Source organism: Ambystoma mexicanum, chromosome 4q, assembly GCF_040938575.1.
Source record: "Ambystoma mexicanum isolate Mex_15411 chromosome 4q, UKY_AmexF1_1, whole genome shotgun sequence".
In the NCBI taxonomy this organism is placed as follows: Eukaryota; Metazoa; Chordata; class Amphibia; order Caudata; family Ambystomatidae; genus Ambystoma; species Ambystoma mexicanum.
In genome coordinates, this window is record NC_090928.1 from 901,550,759 (window position 1) to 901,567,713 (window position 16,955).

At 48.3% G+C, this 16,955-nt stretch overlaps 1 protein-coding gene across 3 annotated transcripts in view; it reads left to right on the plus strand.

The window, feature by feature from the left end:
• The window catches only part of THADA (THADA armadillo repeat containing), a 2,999,906-nt gene that overhangs the window by 2,123,401 nt on the left and 859,550 nt on the right, over positions 1 to 16,955 (plus strand). For all 3 annotated transcript variants that reach the window (XM_069608464.1, XM_069608463.1, XM_069608465.1), the window contains exon 29: positions 1,490 to 1,658. In XM_069608464.1, coding sequence (XP_069464565.1) covers positions 1,490 to 1,658 — 169 coding nt within the window. The remainder of the gene's footprint in view (positions 1 to 1,489; positions 1,659 to 16,955) is intronic.

Genomic DNA, 16,955 nt, shown 5'->3' on the forward strand with positions numbered 1-16,955 from the left:
ACCCGTGGTTCTCCAACTGTTATGGACTATTACTACCATTATCCCTCACTATTGACTATAATGGCTAGGACTGATGGGAGTGGGAGTTGTGGTCCAAATCATCTGGAGATTCAAAAGTTGCAGACTCCTGTTAGGGTAATTGTTAGGGTTAAGGGGTTTTAGTGGGCTTGTGATTTCCTGGTTTATGGTTAGGGGTTCGGATTAGGGTCAGGGTGGTGTGGGAGGGGCTGGTGATGTTGTGGTTTGGTAAAGGTAGATTAAGCATCAGAGTAAGTGTTCTGGTGGGGGCTAGGGTAGAGCTAGGGTTAATAGAGCACTAGTTTGGGTAAGTGTTAAAGCATGAGAAAGGAAGGTTGGAGAGGGCTGGTGATGTTGGCGTAGGTTAGGGGTTAGGATAAACCTGTAGGTTTGTGTAGAGTGAGCATTAGGGTAAGTGTTAGAGCTGTGGTTAGGATAAGGCTACGGTAAGTAATTTGGTCAGGGAAAGGGTTCTGGAATTTGTGGCCAGCTGGTGATGGGGTTGGAATTAGGTTCACTGTTCATTTTCTATTTATTTGGTGTTTTGTATTAAGACACATTCAAATAAAATGCTTGTGTGCGCTGAAGGGTTAGTGTTAGCTACCAGTTCAGCATAGCCTAAGGGTTGTAATTGGAGTTAGGGTAATGGTTAGAATGGAGTTATGGTGATTTTGGAGGTTTTAGTAGAGGTTTAGCTAATTGTTAGGTGTACAGCCTTGTACTTATGTGTATTTAAAAGTAGCATTTTTTGGCGACCTTATTACTGGCAACATTTTCACACTCTGCGTTGCTTGTACTGAATGAATATATTTTTTAAAACAACGTTTTGCTGACTGCTTTTTCCCATGACCTCATTTCCCTGGGTACATTTTCACATAGAACCTCCCCACCAACCCCTGCGAGGGGTATGAGAGGGAACCTAAACCATACATGCAAAAAGAGGGGGAGCAATACAAAAGTGCAAAAATAGAAATTGAACAAGTAGATGAAACCCTGACTCCAAGTCACAACACTATCATGTTACCCCATCCAACCTATTGCTTGTGGATATAAAGTAGTTGAGCCTTAACCTGTCTTGTGTGTTGTGTTGGTTTACTGTTACAGAGTACAAATCTACAAAACATACATCTATGTAAAAACAAAGGTTGTTTAGGAAAAAAAACAATTTATTGAAATTCATTACTTTATAGTGTAGACTCCGATATGGATGTCTGGTTTAGAGGCATTATTTCATTTATATTATTTTAGGGTTTTTGTAGGATGCTATATTATGCTGAATTCAGACATTCACTTCTAGGTGCCAAATGATTCATGAATGAAACTGACTAACTGGCAATTAGGATCTTACTTTTTTTTTTTTTTACTATAAATAGCGATGATTAGCATACATGAAGATTGTACTACAGAGTCACTTGAATAATTCCATTGCACACGTCTGTGAATCTAATGCATTTTCTTGTGTCTTTTGTAGATGTGGACACTCCCCTGTTTACCGTTCACGTGAGATGGCAGCCCGTGCACTTGTTCCTTTTGTTATGATTGATGATATGCCAAAGACTGTAGTAACTCTTCTTGTGTGCCTTCCAAACTGCACAGATCAATATATCCGGCAGAATCATATTCATGGAATTCTCCTCCAGGTATGTTTTCTACTTTGTTTCATTAGAATACAAATATCATATTCAAAGAAATATAAAGCAGTGGTTCCAATTAATTTGTTTAAATGGTTATTACTATGATGTTTCATGTGTTATCTGTTGTTAAATTAAGCTCAGCATGCATAGCTGTTTGGAATACTGCAGAATTTAAAGCTTGAGTGAACTAATAGATTTCAGATGGGGAATTTTTTTTTCTAGAGGACGTTCCTCATTTGTGATTTGTCCACCAAATTTTTGTTCTCTACCAACCTGCCATTAATCGAGATTTTCAGTTCCTTATCGTGGGGGCCATGGGCTTTGCCTTTGGTTGGCATCCACTTCCTTCTTTCAGCGTTTGTGACTCCAACTTCTAATTCTAAAACCGATCTGAAAGCATTATTCTTTCTCGCCTCAGGTAGAAGAGGTCTACCAGCTGTCCCCTAAACCTATTACAGGATATTTTTATTCAGGATTATTGTTTCATCCATTTAAGTTTGAGTGAATATATTTTAAATATAGTAAAATACTGAAGAAATGCATACTTGAAAATCTACAATTGGAATATTGTCTATCTGTTAATGGAAAGTATGGACCAAAACAAAAGCATTATCTTGAATTGAAAAGGGAGATTTTTATGCAGAATTAGTGAACAATATTGGAAGATAGAGCACAGAATTTTAACCAGTGCAGGATCTCGGGTATTGGAATTTCTCCCTTTTTTTGACAAAACTGAGTGATGTACGTATGCCTTTGATGTAACTATTAGTTTGGTTAGTCCAACTCCAATGACTCGATGTCCAGATTCGTTTTCACTACTGTGTGTAGATTGTTTTGCAGCAGCATAGTTAATCTGACAAAGGGTTTGCCGAATCTAAGTCCCAAAGCAAAACATACATGTACTTTTACAACACTGAATCAAAAGCGTTTTCCTTGTTCAAAAACACCATTGCTACGAGATATTGTTTCTCCATGTTTGCCAGCCTTCACAACTTTGGTTCCTTTGCTCTTCCCGGGATAAAGCCAGACTGATCTGGCTGGACCAGCCTACCCATGGAGGGGAGCAGTCGATCTGCTAATTCTTTAGTAAAAACCTTGCCATCCTTATTGATGCACACATTGTGGGATCTGGCACGCTTTGACTACTCCCATTATTTCAAGCTCAGTTATGAAGCATTAAGCTGGGCAGCTCCACCTATGATAGATATGCGTGATGAATCTGATGAAGTCATCACTCCTTTCCCATAGGTAGCCTCTACTCATGTGGCCAGGGGACGACAGCACCTGATCCTGACGCTGTGGGTGGCTGTACGAGGGAGGATCACATGAGGGGAGGCGACCCTCAGGGATGGACAGGCATCCTCAGATGTGACATGGTACCCCCTCTTTTCTTTTAGGGATATCCCCTCCATTCCCCATGCCATTATGGCATATTGTGATGACGCCCTTATCCTGCAAAAGCTGATGAAGAACTTGTGAACATTTTAAACCTAATAAAACAGCATGTATTAAGATGAAAATTAGTACTACCATGAAGGTCCTCCAATTCCCGTACTGCATTAGTGATCTACTGTGCTAAAAAGCATTTTCTGCTGATTTATGCTGTGCCTAGTCAGCCCTGTACTGTATTGCGGCACTATTGTGCAATAAAGCATTTCTGCCCAATCTGTGCCGTGCACGCCCCCTACTCACCAATGCATCCTATTACGCTATCACGGCCACCACACATGCTTACACACAAGTACACTCCATACACCAGTCTCTCACTACATCCCCTCATTGTAGTAATACTCACACTAGCCACACTCCTGCACTCAAACCCCACCACCACAATGAGACCTAACTCACACCTCTAACCTCTCTATCCTCACAAGCTCGCAAGGTCAGCCAGCACTACCCCCATCTGCACCTTTACCGCCCCTCCAGGCTCTCAGGAACTCCAAGCTTAGAGAATGCACCAAGCCATTGCTACACTGAAGCGTCCACAACATCATGGCTAGTAGAAATCTCAAACTAGGCTCCCGCACCCCCACCACATATTCACCCCCTCATAACACTACGGCCATACACACTCATGGCACTCTCGCGCCACCACGCCTGACTCCTCCCCACAGCCTCCTCACACAACCTACCTGCACTCTCTCACCTCCTACCACCAAACCTATCACATCCTCAGCCACCCCCCTTCTGCGCTCCACCAGCTCCCCCCACACACTTCCACCCTAAAAAGATCAGGCCTCCCCACGCCCTCAAATGTGCCCTCATCAACGCCCGATCTCTCCCCGCTCACGCCCCCGAGATTTACAACCTCATCACCACTCTTGACCTAGACCTACTTGCCATCACAAAGTTGCTCTGAGGCTGCCTTCCAAGCCCCGTTGGGCTTCAGTAAGCTTCCAATATATTTTCACTGTTTACTGTTTTGTTTTGTTGCCGCTCTGTGCGCATTGTGCTGCCCCCTGCCCCCTCCCTCCACCTCACTTCCTGGTCCTCCTCTCCCCTCTCCCTTCCCGCCTCCCTGCCCAAAAGATTGGGTGTCCTCGTAGTCCCTCCAGGACTACGTGACGACCGCTCTCCACGCTTGCTTCCTTGTTGAGCCTGAGCGGGAACGAGCGGTCGCCCGTAGCCCTGTGTGGCCTGCTGTGAGGCTGCCTTCCAAGCCCCGTTGGGCTTCAGTAAGCTTCCAATATATTTTTACTGTTTACTGCTTTTTTTGTTGGCGCTCTGTGCGCATTGTGCTGCCCCCTGCCCACTCCCTCCACCTCATTTCCTGGTCCTCCTCTCCCCTCTCCCTTCCCACCTCCCTGCCAGCCGACCAACCCCCCCTCTGATTGGGTGTCCTCGTAGTCCCTCCAGGACTACGTGACGACCACTCTTCACGCTTGCTTCCTTGTTGAGCCTGAGTGGGATCGAGGGGTCGCCCGTAGCCCTGTGTGGCCTGCTGTGAGGCTGCCTTCCAAGCCCCGTTGGGCTTCAGTAAGCTTCCAATATATTTTTATTGTTTACTGTTTTGTTTTGTTGGTGCTCTGTGCGCATTGTGCTGCCCCCTGCCCCCTCCCTCCACCTCACTTCCTGGTCCTCCTCTCCCCTCTCCCTTCCCACCTCCCTGACCGCCCACACCCCCCCTCTCCTTCCTCTCCTCCTGCCTTAAATCCCACCCCCCTGGTCAGCCCCCCTGCCCGGCAGCCCCCTCGGCTAAGGGCCCCTTAGGCAAAGGGCGGCTCCTACGGCTGCGGCTCCCAGTGTGTCTGCAGGTGTCCGCAGGGGACGCCAGGCGCCGGCCCGCCATTCTTTCTGGTTAGCTCCACCTGCTCGCCCACCAACCTTCACCACTTCAGTGTTTACCGTCAATTGTGGTAAACTAGGGCTTTTTCTCCCCTCGCAGGACTCTCAAACTTAGGTGGCCTCTACACTGGGTACCTAATTCGTATTTACTGTTACTGTTACTCTGTAATTGGTCAACTAAGGCTTTTTCTCCCCTCGCAGGACTCTCAAACTTAGGTGGCCTCTACACTGGGTACCTAATTCGTATTTACTGTTATTGTTGCTCTGTAATTGTGGTAAACTAGGGCTTGCCGCTTCATTCCTGTCCGCTTGCTCTCGTCTGTCTCCCCCCCCACTCCCTCCTTATTCCATGGTGCTCTCTATCTCTCCTATCTTCTCTAACTGCTTCTCAATTGACTATCCTGCTCTCCTCACTAAATCTGGTAGTAAAAAGTTTAAAAAGGATATCCTGGTCTCTAACCCAGGCCTCCCTATCGCTGACACCTACACCAGTGCCTCTTCCAAGGAAACTCTTACTGACATCTTTTTCGTGCCTTCCCCTGACCAATGGACCCTTCATATGGTCTCTGTGCTCTCTCCCTTCTCCTCTTCTCCCAGTAATGGTGGCACCCGTTGGGATGTCCTCTTGGCCCCCTTCCGCTCCTCTAAGGCCATCATTAATGTCTACGCTAATGGGACCGTGTTGGTCCAAGGCCCTCAGGCCAACCTCCACCTCTTTGATAGACGCTTCCCGCGCCTCATCAACTTCCTTTCCTCTCCTGCTGTCCCCTCTTCCCTGTCCTCGGCTACCTTGCCTCCACCCTCTCACCCTGTCCTCTCTCTGGCTCCTTCTTCTTCACCTCCACAGGGCGTACCTCTGATCTGTACCCCTCCCCGGAAGTCCTTCAAGGATGGCAACCTTCTCCACATTGCCACTCTCAACTCTCGCTCTGCCGTCAAACATTCCTCTGATATCTGTCGCCTTCTTGAGGAACTGGACCTTGACATCCTCAGTCTCACTGAGACATGGTTCACTGCCAGCTCTGTCACCAGCTTTGACACACTCCTACATACTCCTTGCCCAGGCCCAACCGTGCTGGGGGGGTGTGGCCCTTATCTTCCCTGAGTGGATTCCTGCCACTGTCACTCCTACGCAGACCTACTCCTCCTTTGAATGCCTTGTCTGCCGACTCTCTCTCTCTCCTAGCCATTCCCTTACCGTGGCTACTATCTATCGGCCACCTGGTCAAATTTCCGCCTTCCTCTCTGAGTGGGCTGACCTCTCCTCCTCACTCCTGTCCTCAACCTCTCAACTCCTCTTTCTTGGAGACTTCAATATCCACCTTGATGCCTTCTGTCCTCCCTCTGGACTCTTTCGCGACCTCTGCGACTCTCTCTCACTCTCTATTCTCCCATCTGGTCCGACCCATTCTGCAGGGCACACTCTTGATGCTCTGATCTCTTCTGACCTTCCCCTCTCTGTCCCTCTCTCCACTCCTCTCTCCTGGAGAGATCACTTTCTCCTATCCTCCCACCTCACCTTCCCTACCCCACAGGCAAAGCCACCCTCATCACTGCCAGCCACCTTCACGGTCATCCGACCCATGAATCGCGTGTCAGTTGAGGCTTTCGCTACCACCTTCTCGCCCCCTCCTCTCCCTTCGGCTGACTCCCACCCTGACACAGCCCTCTCCACTCTGCTATATCTGATACCCTTGATATCCTTGCCCCTGTCGTGAGGATCCGCCTGAAACCGAAAGCCAAATGTAACTCCTGGTATGACTCAGATCTCGTCACCCTTAAAGGGATGGTCTAGTAAAACATTTTATTTAAAAAATAGATGGGCAACATAAAAAAAAAATACTAGCATTCTCCGTTTTAAAACTTCCTATGTAAAATTTTGAGCTATTCAAGCTCAAAATTCGCAAAAGCAAGCACATGGGCGCATCCATTTTGTGAAATGGAGGCCCTCCTGTGCTGGCTTTTGCGGCACTAATGAAGGAAAAGCCAGCCAGCTGTAGTAAACAAAAGCTACCGCTGGGTGGCTTTCCCTTCATTAGTGCTGTAGGCGGAGGATGGGGACCGGAGACCAGAGCAGGAAAGCTGCAGCTGAATCTCGGTAAGTGCTATTTATTTATTTTTTTAAAATAAGCACTAGCTGCGTTTTCTTTTCTAAGTTTTCCGGGCTGGAGGAGCCCGGAAAGAAAAACCGCAGCGATTTCCAACACAACACAATCGAGCCCCAAATGGGAAAGCAGATTCAGGCAGAAACAACGCGGCATTGCGGAAAACAACCACGCTGTTTCTGCCTGAATCTGCTTTCCCGTTTGGGGTTCTCGGGCTCCCCACGGGGAGCCCGAGAGCCCCAAATGGGAAATCAGCTGCAGGTAGAAACACTACGCGGCATGTAAACATAACCGCGTTATGTTTCTGCCTGCTGTGGCTTTCACTTTGGGTCTCCGGTGCTCCTCTGGCGTCCTTCATGTTCATCCTCTGACAAACTGGCCTGCCGCCTGCTCCAAAGGTAATACCGGCTCTCCGTTCTCACTAAGAAGAGAGCCCTTATCCAAGCCCGCATCTCTGCGGCATCTAACAATTTGGCCGAACTCTTTAAAATCTGCAAGGAGCTGGCCAACCCTGCTGCAGTCTCCACCTCTCCTGTCCCCTCCCAGGCCCTCTGCATGGCACTGGCCTCTCACTTCATTTCAAAAACTCAGGACATCCGGTCCTCACTCTCCTCCTATCACCTCCCCCACTCTATTCCCTGCTCTCCCTCTGGCCCTTCTGCAGCCACCCCTCCTCCCTCCTTCTCTGCCTTTCCCCTTTTTTCTGCTGACAAGGTTTCGAGACAAGTCCGATCTATGAAAGTCTCGTCAAAACAGGTCCACCCCTGTTCCTCCAAAACTATCAAGGACCACATCGACTCTCTGGCCCCTGCCCTGGCTGACTTCTGCAATCACTCCTTCGCCTATGGAGTCTTCCCATCCCCCCTCAAGCACTCCCTTGTGCACCCCCTTCTTAAGAAACCCTCTTCCGACCCCTCCTGCCCAGCTAACTATCGCCCAATCTCTATCACTCCCTTCCTGTGCAAGCTCCTGGAGAAACTGGCCATCTCCCAGCTTAATCCCCATGCTGAATCTGTTGGTAGTGTTCATGACCATCAGTCTGGCTTCAGAGCTGCCAGAAGCACGAAAACTGCTCTCCTGAACATCCGTGAGGACCTGCTCTCTAACCTTGACTCTAACACCCCTTGTGTTCTCATTTTGCTCGACCTCTCTTCTGCCTTTGACACTGTCAACCACACCATCCTGCTCAACCGTCTCCATGATAACCTGGGTATCACTGGTCAGGCTCTGGCATGGCTGACCTCCTTCCTCTCCAATCGACCCTCCCAGGTCCAACTGGGCTTCTTCCTCTCTGACATCTTTTTCTCTACATGTGGTGTCCCCCAGGGATCTAACCTCTCCCCCTGGCTGTTCAACCACTATCTGGCTCTTCTTGCTCACCGCATCGCCGCTCTCTGTCCCAACTTTCAGTGCTACGCGGATGATACCCAGCTCATTTTCAGGCTACCCTCGGCCTCCTCTTCCCCTTCCCTCATCTGTCTCTCTGCTGAGATTCTACTTATCGGCACACCCACTCCCTCCTTCCCTGCAGCTCTCTGGCCAGCCTCCCTTGGCCCTCTTCCTGCGACTACCTGCAAGGCAAAAAACCTTGGGGTCATCTTTGACTCCACACTCTCTTTCTCTCCTCACATATCTGACGTCTCTAAGAAGTCACACTACCAGCTACACCTCCTCAGAGGTATCCTTCCTTTCCTCTCCTTCCTCTAGAAGCTCACTGGCTCCAGAGCCCTGGTTCTCTCGAAGCTGAACTACTGTAACAGCCTCTATCTAAATCTTCCTGCCTCTACTCTCCGCCCTTTGCAACTCATCCAGAACAGGACTGCGAGACTTGTCCTTGGCCACAAGCCCAGGGACCGTATCTCTCCAGGACTGAAATCACTACACTGGCTCCCAGTGGCTGCGAGGATTAAGTTCAAAACCCTCTGCATTGTCCACAAGGCCTTCTGGGGCCTTGCGCCAAAATACCTTCAACTCTCTCTTCCGAAATATCTTCCTTCTCGAGCTCTTCGCTCATCCACCTCCAACTACCTCAGGGTCAGCCGCTTCTCCAAGCAACGAGCTGGGGGTAGATCTCTCTCCGCAGCAGAGGCCTCCCTCTGGAACAGCCTTCCTGCCTCCCTGAAACTTGAGGAGTACCATCTCTGGTTCCGGAAGCATCTCAAAACCTTCCTCTTTGCCTCTGCTTTCTCTCCCTCTCTCCCCTGCTAAAATCACTGAACCTGCAATGAATCTGCTACTGGGCCACTCACCAATCTCCGTCCTTGGCCCAGCCACTCTTCCCTGCACTGCCTACCTGCACTATGGGACTGTCTCTGTATCCTATAGCCCCTTCTCCCGGCACTTACCTTGCACTTGCCACCAGCTGGCCCTATTATTTATCTTGTATTCTACTAACCATGTACTGCACTTTCCTTGCACTTGCCACCAGCTGGCCCTATTATTTATCTTGTATTCTACTAACCATGTACAGCACTTTTCCCCCTCTCCCCTTCCCCTTGCACTTTTCCCTGTTCCCTCTACCCTTGCACTTGCGCGATGTGAATGACACCTGGCCTAGTAGGATCGTTGTCTGTATCCCCTTGTCCCCCCCCCTGCCTCGTCACGCCCTGAAACACTTGTGTATAGGCGCGTTACAAATGCCATATCATATCATATATCATGAGGCATCCGGCCCTGGCATCTCTCTCGCTCCCCACAGGGTTATTCCATCCTCCAACAGGATAGACAGCTCCTTAAAGGTGGGGGGGTTAGCTCTCATATCCAGGGATGAACTCCCCATTAGGATGTGTAATCACACCTGGGCAGGAAACGCCGACCTCCTCTCTGCTAAACTGTCCCTGTCCCCGAACTGCACTATAAACCTACACATCATATATAGGCCTCCTGGCACAGCCCCCGACTTCCAAGGGCACCTCCTCCACGTTCTAGGTAATAATTTAAAAAGCTCCACAAAACCATCTTACTCAGTGACTTCAAACTAGGTCTCACTGACCCCAAGGACAAAGCAGCCTCAGCCCTAGCCAAGGAACTCAAAGACCTTGGGTTCACACAAAATGTTACTCACTCAACTCACTGCAAAGGCCGCACCCTTGATTGGGTAGCAGACCTCAACTGCTCAACCACCATAATTTCCAACTCAGCTTACCCATGGTCGGACCATTATTGCATCCAATTTTCCGTCCCCACCGAGCCTACCGCTAAACTACTCTAATAAGCCCCTCCAGCTAAGGTCAGAAGCTCCAAAAAATTAACCAAAGACAACCTTCTTCCCTTCCTGGATGTCCAGTAACTCAAACCCCCATTCGCCAGTGACCCTGGCACACTCATTGACATCTACTCTCACACCCTCAGCAAAGCCATTGACACCATAGCCCCGATTGAAGCAAAAAAAGTGAAAAAAATCCATGCATACCAATTCATGGTTCACGGATGACTTACTAGCCCTTCGCACCAGTAAATGCATTGCTCTAGGGAACTGGCAGACCAATCCTAATGATTCAACCAACGAGGAATTTAAAAGGCTATTCAGGCTATATTAAAAAGACATATTCAATGCCAAGTCTAACGCATTCAACCTAAGGATCTCTAACGCTAACTCTAAATCTAAAGAAATGTTCTCCATTTTTAAAGATCTCACCATCTCACCCACCAGCCCCGATGAGATCATAAAAGAGAAAGCCTGGTGCTCCAGCATACAGGCTGCCTTGCTAAACAAAATTACTCTTCTCCAAGACAAAATACAAACAGAACGCAAAGCACTACCCAAGTCCGACAGTCCTGCCTTGCCTAGCTCCCCCTCGCGTAAGCCCCCATCCCCCCTCTTCTCCTTTAGAGATGTTTCAGAATCGGAAGTTATAGATCTTCTCCAACACCTCAAACCCTCCACTTGTAAAGGAGACATCTGTCCACCTAACATTATCAAAGGCTGCACCGATTACCTGGCTCCTCTCATCACAGCATTCATGAATGCCTCATTTACCACATGCAGTGTCCCGTCCAGCTTAAAAGAAGCATGGGTCCGCCCCTTCTCAAAAAATTCTCCCTAGACCCATCATCCCCCAATAACTACCGCCCCATCACCACTGTCCAATTCCTCCTTAAAATTCTAGACAAAGCTGCACACAACCAGATCCAACACTTCATAGAGTCCAGCGCCATCCTAGGGAAAAGGCCATCAGGATTCTGTAAAGGCCATGGCACTGAAACCGCCCTACTGGACCTTAAAAACCAGATAACCTGGATAATGGACAAAGGCAAACCAGCACTCTTATTGTTTCTGGACATGTCAGCCGCATTTGATCTCGTTGATCACAAAATCCTTACTGCCCATCTCACCAATGAAGCCCACTTCTCTAAAGGGGCCTCCTCCTGGATAACCTCCTTCTTAGAAGGTAGAGCAATGAAGGTCTTCTCTGACCAGGCAAACGCAGCACCCGCCACCATCCACTGCAGAGTTCCCCAGGACTCCTGCACACCACCAACCCTCTACAACCTGTTTACAAAGCTACTCTTTGACAAACTGGACTCCTTCGGCAAGCTTACACCAACTAAGCCGATTAGTTGTATTTTGTTTATTTGTATAGCGTGCCTGGCCCAAAGGCATCTGTGCGCATATCTTAGGTTACAGTGACATAGTATTCATCAAGAGCAGTGACAATGAACATACAGTCAAATTACTTAAAGGATATTTCCAAAGTATTTACATTCAGGGTGCTTGCCAGACAAAGGCAATGACAATGGTACAGGGTCATTCCAAGTAGGATTATGGCCGATGTGGCAGGTGAGAGTTTTGGGAGTCTTGAGCAATCAGCCACAATTTGGCCTTGCTCTTAAGAGTGGAAGGAAGATTCCGATCCGAGTGGGTTGGGCAATGAGTTTCACAGTTTAGACGTAAGGACCGGGAAGCTAACCCCGCCTGCTCTCTGCAGTTTGTATTTAGGCAAGGAGAGACAGTGAACTTGGGCAACTCTCTGAGGGCGGATAGAGGTGTGGTGAGTGAATCGGCTTTCCAGGTAGATGGGAGCCTGGTTGGCCAGACATTTATGCGTAAGAGCGAGCGTTTTGAGGGAGACTCTTTGGGCTAATGAGAGTCAGCATAGGCTGCGTCTGGTGTCAGATGTGCTGATTCCTAGGGATATTTAGAGCTGCCCTGATGGCGTTGTTTTGGGTGAACTGTAGCTTGCTTAGATTTCGTTGACTCGTCCCTAGATAAAGGGCATTACAATAGTCGGGTTTTGACATAAGGGTTCTAGCAAGGATGGTGCAATTAGCAGTAGTAAGGAAAGGACGGCAAGCTGTGATAAGTTAGCACATGTGGGTGGATGCTGAGATTACAGCATTGGTTCGTCTGGAGTGCGGTAGAGTTAAATCAAGATAGATGCCTAGTGTTTTAGTATCGTTGGATACCTTGATGGTATTGCCATCGATGATGAACGATTTAAAGGAAGGATCTAATCTATTAAATCGGTGATGGGAGCCCAAGATGAGAAGCTTAAGACAGAGCTCATGTTGTGCCATCCACGCCTGAATGACCTGATAGATATCATTTAAGGCTTTCATGTCCGCAGTGTAGTCTCCGGTGATGGGGATGAGTAGTTGGATGCCATCGGCGTAATTGGTATAGGTGACACCCAGATAGTCAAGAATATCGAAGGGTGGTTTTGTGAACACGTTGTACAGTGTCGGTGAGATGCAAGATCCTTGGGGTACCCCACACAGGACTGGTGAAGGTTCAGCGAAAGCAGAGGGGGAGAAGACCCTCATGGACCTGTTATCCAGGAAGGATCTAATCCAAGTGGTGGCTTTGTCTGAAAAGTGGGCTGCCAGTTTGAGATGCCGGCAGAGGATTTGATGGTTAACCAAATCAAATGCTGCCGATAAGTCTAGTAGTAGTAGCAAGGCCAACTTCCCTTTATCTTTCAGATCCTCAATTTGAGTTTTGAAATCAATGAGGGCGTTTTGGTTGCATGCCTAGGCTGGAAGTCAAGATTGTCTGAGACCGAGGAGTTTATTGGATTTCAAGTAAACATGGATCTGCAGATACGCTGCTCGGTCTAGGATTTAAGCAGAAAGGGAACGGTGGTGATGGGCCTCTAATTAGTGGGTATGCTTGAGTCCAGGGTGGGCTTTTTGAGAAGGGGGATACCGCAAGCATCTTTAAGGTTGTCAGGGACGATGCCTGAGTTGAACAATGAGTTTATAAAGGCAGTTATAAAAGGAGCTAGTTCGTGTGTAGCCGCCTTGATAATGGGAGCTGGGCACGTGTCGTCCTGGCAGTTTGAAGGTTTGAGTTTACTGATGATGCCTTCAACCTCTAGGATAGTTAGTGGTGAGAAGCTGAAGGGTTTATGGGTGTGAGTGATAGGGATGGTTTTACCAGTGGGAAAATTGAGCTGCGGGTCAATCTGAAGGCTGTTTTTTTTGTCATTGATTTTGGATTGGAGTGTGAATATTTTGTCGAAGAGCGCTTTTTGAATATTGGCACACCAAGTACTGTCTTTACAACAGGTGTCGGGGGTTGAAAGACATTCGAGTTCTTTCAATATCTTGAAAGCTCCTTGGTATTGGATTCCACTTGCAGGATGCGCTTATTATAAGTATCATATTTAGCTTGGGAGATGGCCTCTTTATAATTAAGGGATGCTATAATGAGGCTGTCCTTGTTGGCGTCAGAGGGATGACTTTTCCAACAGGCTTCTGAGTTTTGTTTTTCTTTGCGTAGCACTCTCGGGTGTCGTGTGAACCACAACTTAAGGTGTGCAAGCGGTTTGGGTTTCCTGGATTTGATTGTGGCAATTGAATTGATCGCTTTGAGCATAGTATGGCTGAAAGTATCAACTAGGACTGTGGGGTCCGTGCATGAGAGTGAGACTTTGGTTAGAATAGGTAGGATGAGAGGGAGCAATTTTTGCACGTTATGTACCTTTTGTTTCTCGTGCAAATGTCTGGCGCAAAGGTCGTTAGCTTTGATGTTGAAGGTGGGAGAAGCCTAAGTCAGTTAGAGTACTGGCAATGTTAAACCAAGGTTAAAGTCCCAGAGTAGGGTAATTTAAGATTTAATCTTAGTTTTATCTGCTAAGATGGAGGTAATGTCGTCAGCAAAGGTGGTGACAGGTCCTGGTGGCCTGTAGATGAGATGCAAGGTGGTGGTTTGGTTGGGTGAGATAGTTTGACCAACAGTAATTCTGCCGAGGGAATCTGTTGATTGGGAATCAATTGGGAATTTTGTGAATAAAGGCGACACCACCACCTTTAGAATTGATTACATTGATTAAATTAATACACAAGTACTCCTCCCTCTCACTGGCTCGTACGACCTAGACTCTGCAGCCCTTCTCCAAATGTACTCAACCAACCAAGCTTGGATGGCAGACAAAACAGAGATCATCCTCATAGGCCCCAAAGAAATACTGTCCAAACTGAACCACAAATACAGCAACTTCACCATTGCCAATACTGTCATCCCTGTCTCCTCCTCAGTGAAGACACTTGGGGTTTACCTAGACTCCACTCTTCCTATAACCTGACAGGTCAGTGCCATTACCTCTGCCTCTGCCCACACAACTAAATTAATAAATGCTATAAAACCATTCCTTTCCAACCAAAACTGCCTCTCCATCGCTCGAGCCACCATTGGAGCAAAACTAGACTATTGCAATGCTCTTCTTGCAGGCATTTCAGCTAAAAACCAAAATCGGCTCCAAATAGATCAGAATAACGTGCTTAGAGCAGCACTTAATATCCCCAAAAGAGACCACATCACACAGGCTAGATGGGCTAACCACTGGCTACCAGTAAACGAGAGAATCACATTTAGGACACTCACATTAACACATAAATGCTTAAGCCTCTCTGCCGCTCCCTACCTAGCTGAAACCATCATCTGAGACACCTCTTCGCGTTCCACGAGAACTCGCTACGCCAACCAGTTGCGCATCCCGCCCATTAAAAGGGCCAAAGCAGGGGGGGGATCGGCTTTCCTCACTTAGCTCCTAAACTCTGGAATGCCTTGCCCGGCACACTCCGAACCGAGACATCCCTCGTAGCGTTCTGCAAAGGCCTCAAAACTACATTATTTAACTAAAACACTCCACCTCACGCCGGTTGGAACTCTGCATGATTTATGTAATGCCTGTAACCAAGTATGTATATCCTACACACTGTCATGTTCTATGTAATGCATGTAACTAAGTATGTATATCCTAACACACTGTCATGTAACTAAGTAAGTAAGTAACCAGCTATATATATGTAACAGCGCCACAATGCATCAGGTCTGCTGTGTGCTATATAAATATTAATAAATAAAAAAGAGAGAGTGTGAACCATAATGTACAGTCTAATGTTGTGAAGAATGTGATTGGTCCAAGACATCTCCCAGTCTGCAGGTGGGAGTTTAAATCAGCCACAGCTGAAAAATGGAGAGAGATTCCTTTTCCAAGAGTCGACTTGGAAACTGACAGAAAACGCAGGTTGCAGTGCAGAGCAGGTGGCGTCCCTATGAGCCAGGGAACCCTGAAGACAGGTGAGTGGAGGCAGCGAGAGAGGAAGCCGTCCCAAGCACTCCTGGCCGGTCAGGCAGACCAAGAAGCAGAGTGGACAGAGAGCTGTAGCCACGGAGATTTGCCTGTGAGAGGAGAGGTTCAGAGGCAAGCTCCAGACCGGTTTTGTAGTGTAACAGAGCCTGGCAAAGAAGAAGACAAACACGTCAGGAACTGGAAGCCAGTATGAGCCAGAGCGTTTTGTGCCGCTGACTGGGGAAAGCTGCTTGAGTCCAGCAGATACCGAGGCGAGCACCCAAATACGTATGAGTGGAGTGAGAGAATGCATATGTTGTCGGTGAACCCAGAGGGAAGAATGGGATGCCGAAACAGAGGCAACAAGTCCCTGAAAAGGCTAATTGGCTGCCGATTGTGGGGAAGACAGTTATCCTCATTGAAATCAGTGTCACTTTCATAGTCACATACCCCCTTGCACTGATTGCACTGATTAAAAAAGACAAATTGAAAGCCTGGCACCAATGCCGAGTCCTCGTACCGGTGCCTTATGTCGAGGGTCACGGAATACTTGGGGTGCTCGGCGCCACCAGTGGATTTTCTGCAGGATGACCTGACGGATATGCTCGACCAAGGTCCACCAACTGACCCGGTACTGCCATTCCATATGGCCTTGCAGAGAAGAGTGGCAGCAGCTTGGACTGCTCTGGAGAGTCTCCGGGCAGTGAGCAAGTTTTTGCCGCGAAAATACTGCCAAGCCAGTAGCGACCCCTGCTACTTGACCAAGCACCCCACTCCGGAGAGTTTGGTGGTGCAGGCGGCTACGGCCCCAGCAAAGCAGGCGTCATACCCTACCATCCCTCCTGATAGGGACGACAAGCGTTTTGATGGCTGGGCGAAGAAAGTGTGTTCTTCAGGGGGTATGGCTTTACAGGCAGCCAACTCCGTGTGTGCCTTGTCACGTTTCACGCACACTCTGTGGAACTGTATTTCGTTAGCGGCTGAGCATATTCCCGAAGGGGAGGAACGGGGTGGTTTTCTTGCTATTGTGCTGGATGGCAAGGATGCCATGTGAGTCTGTTCAGTCGGATCTGGACATGGCAGATTGTGTCAGCCGGGCCATGGCGGCGAGCACCGTACTACGCAGGTTTGCGTGGTTGCGGAAGTCCTGGTTTGCTCCGGATTTGCAAGCCCGGCTCCTCAAAATGCCCTTGGATGGTGAACATCTTTTTGGCAGCAAGGCTGACGAGAGCCTTGAGAGCTTGCAGACCTCCAAAGCTGCAGCGAAGTCGTTGAGCGCTGCAGTTCGCCAACCTCCGCCTTTTCGTCCTAGGGGACAGCAATGGAGGAGAGGTTCCTTTCGATATTACTCATCCTTTGATAAATTGAGAGGAGCGGCTAGTCAAAGGGGCCACCGT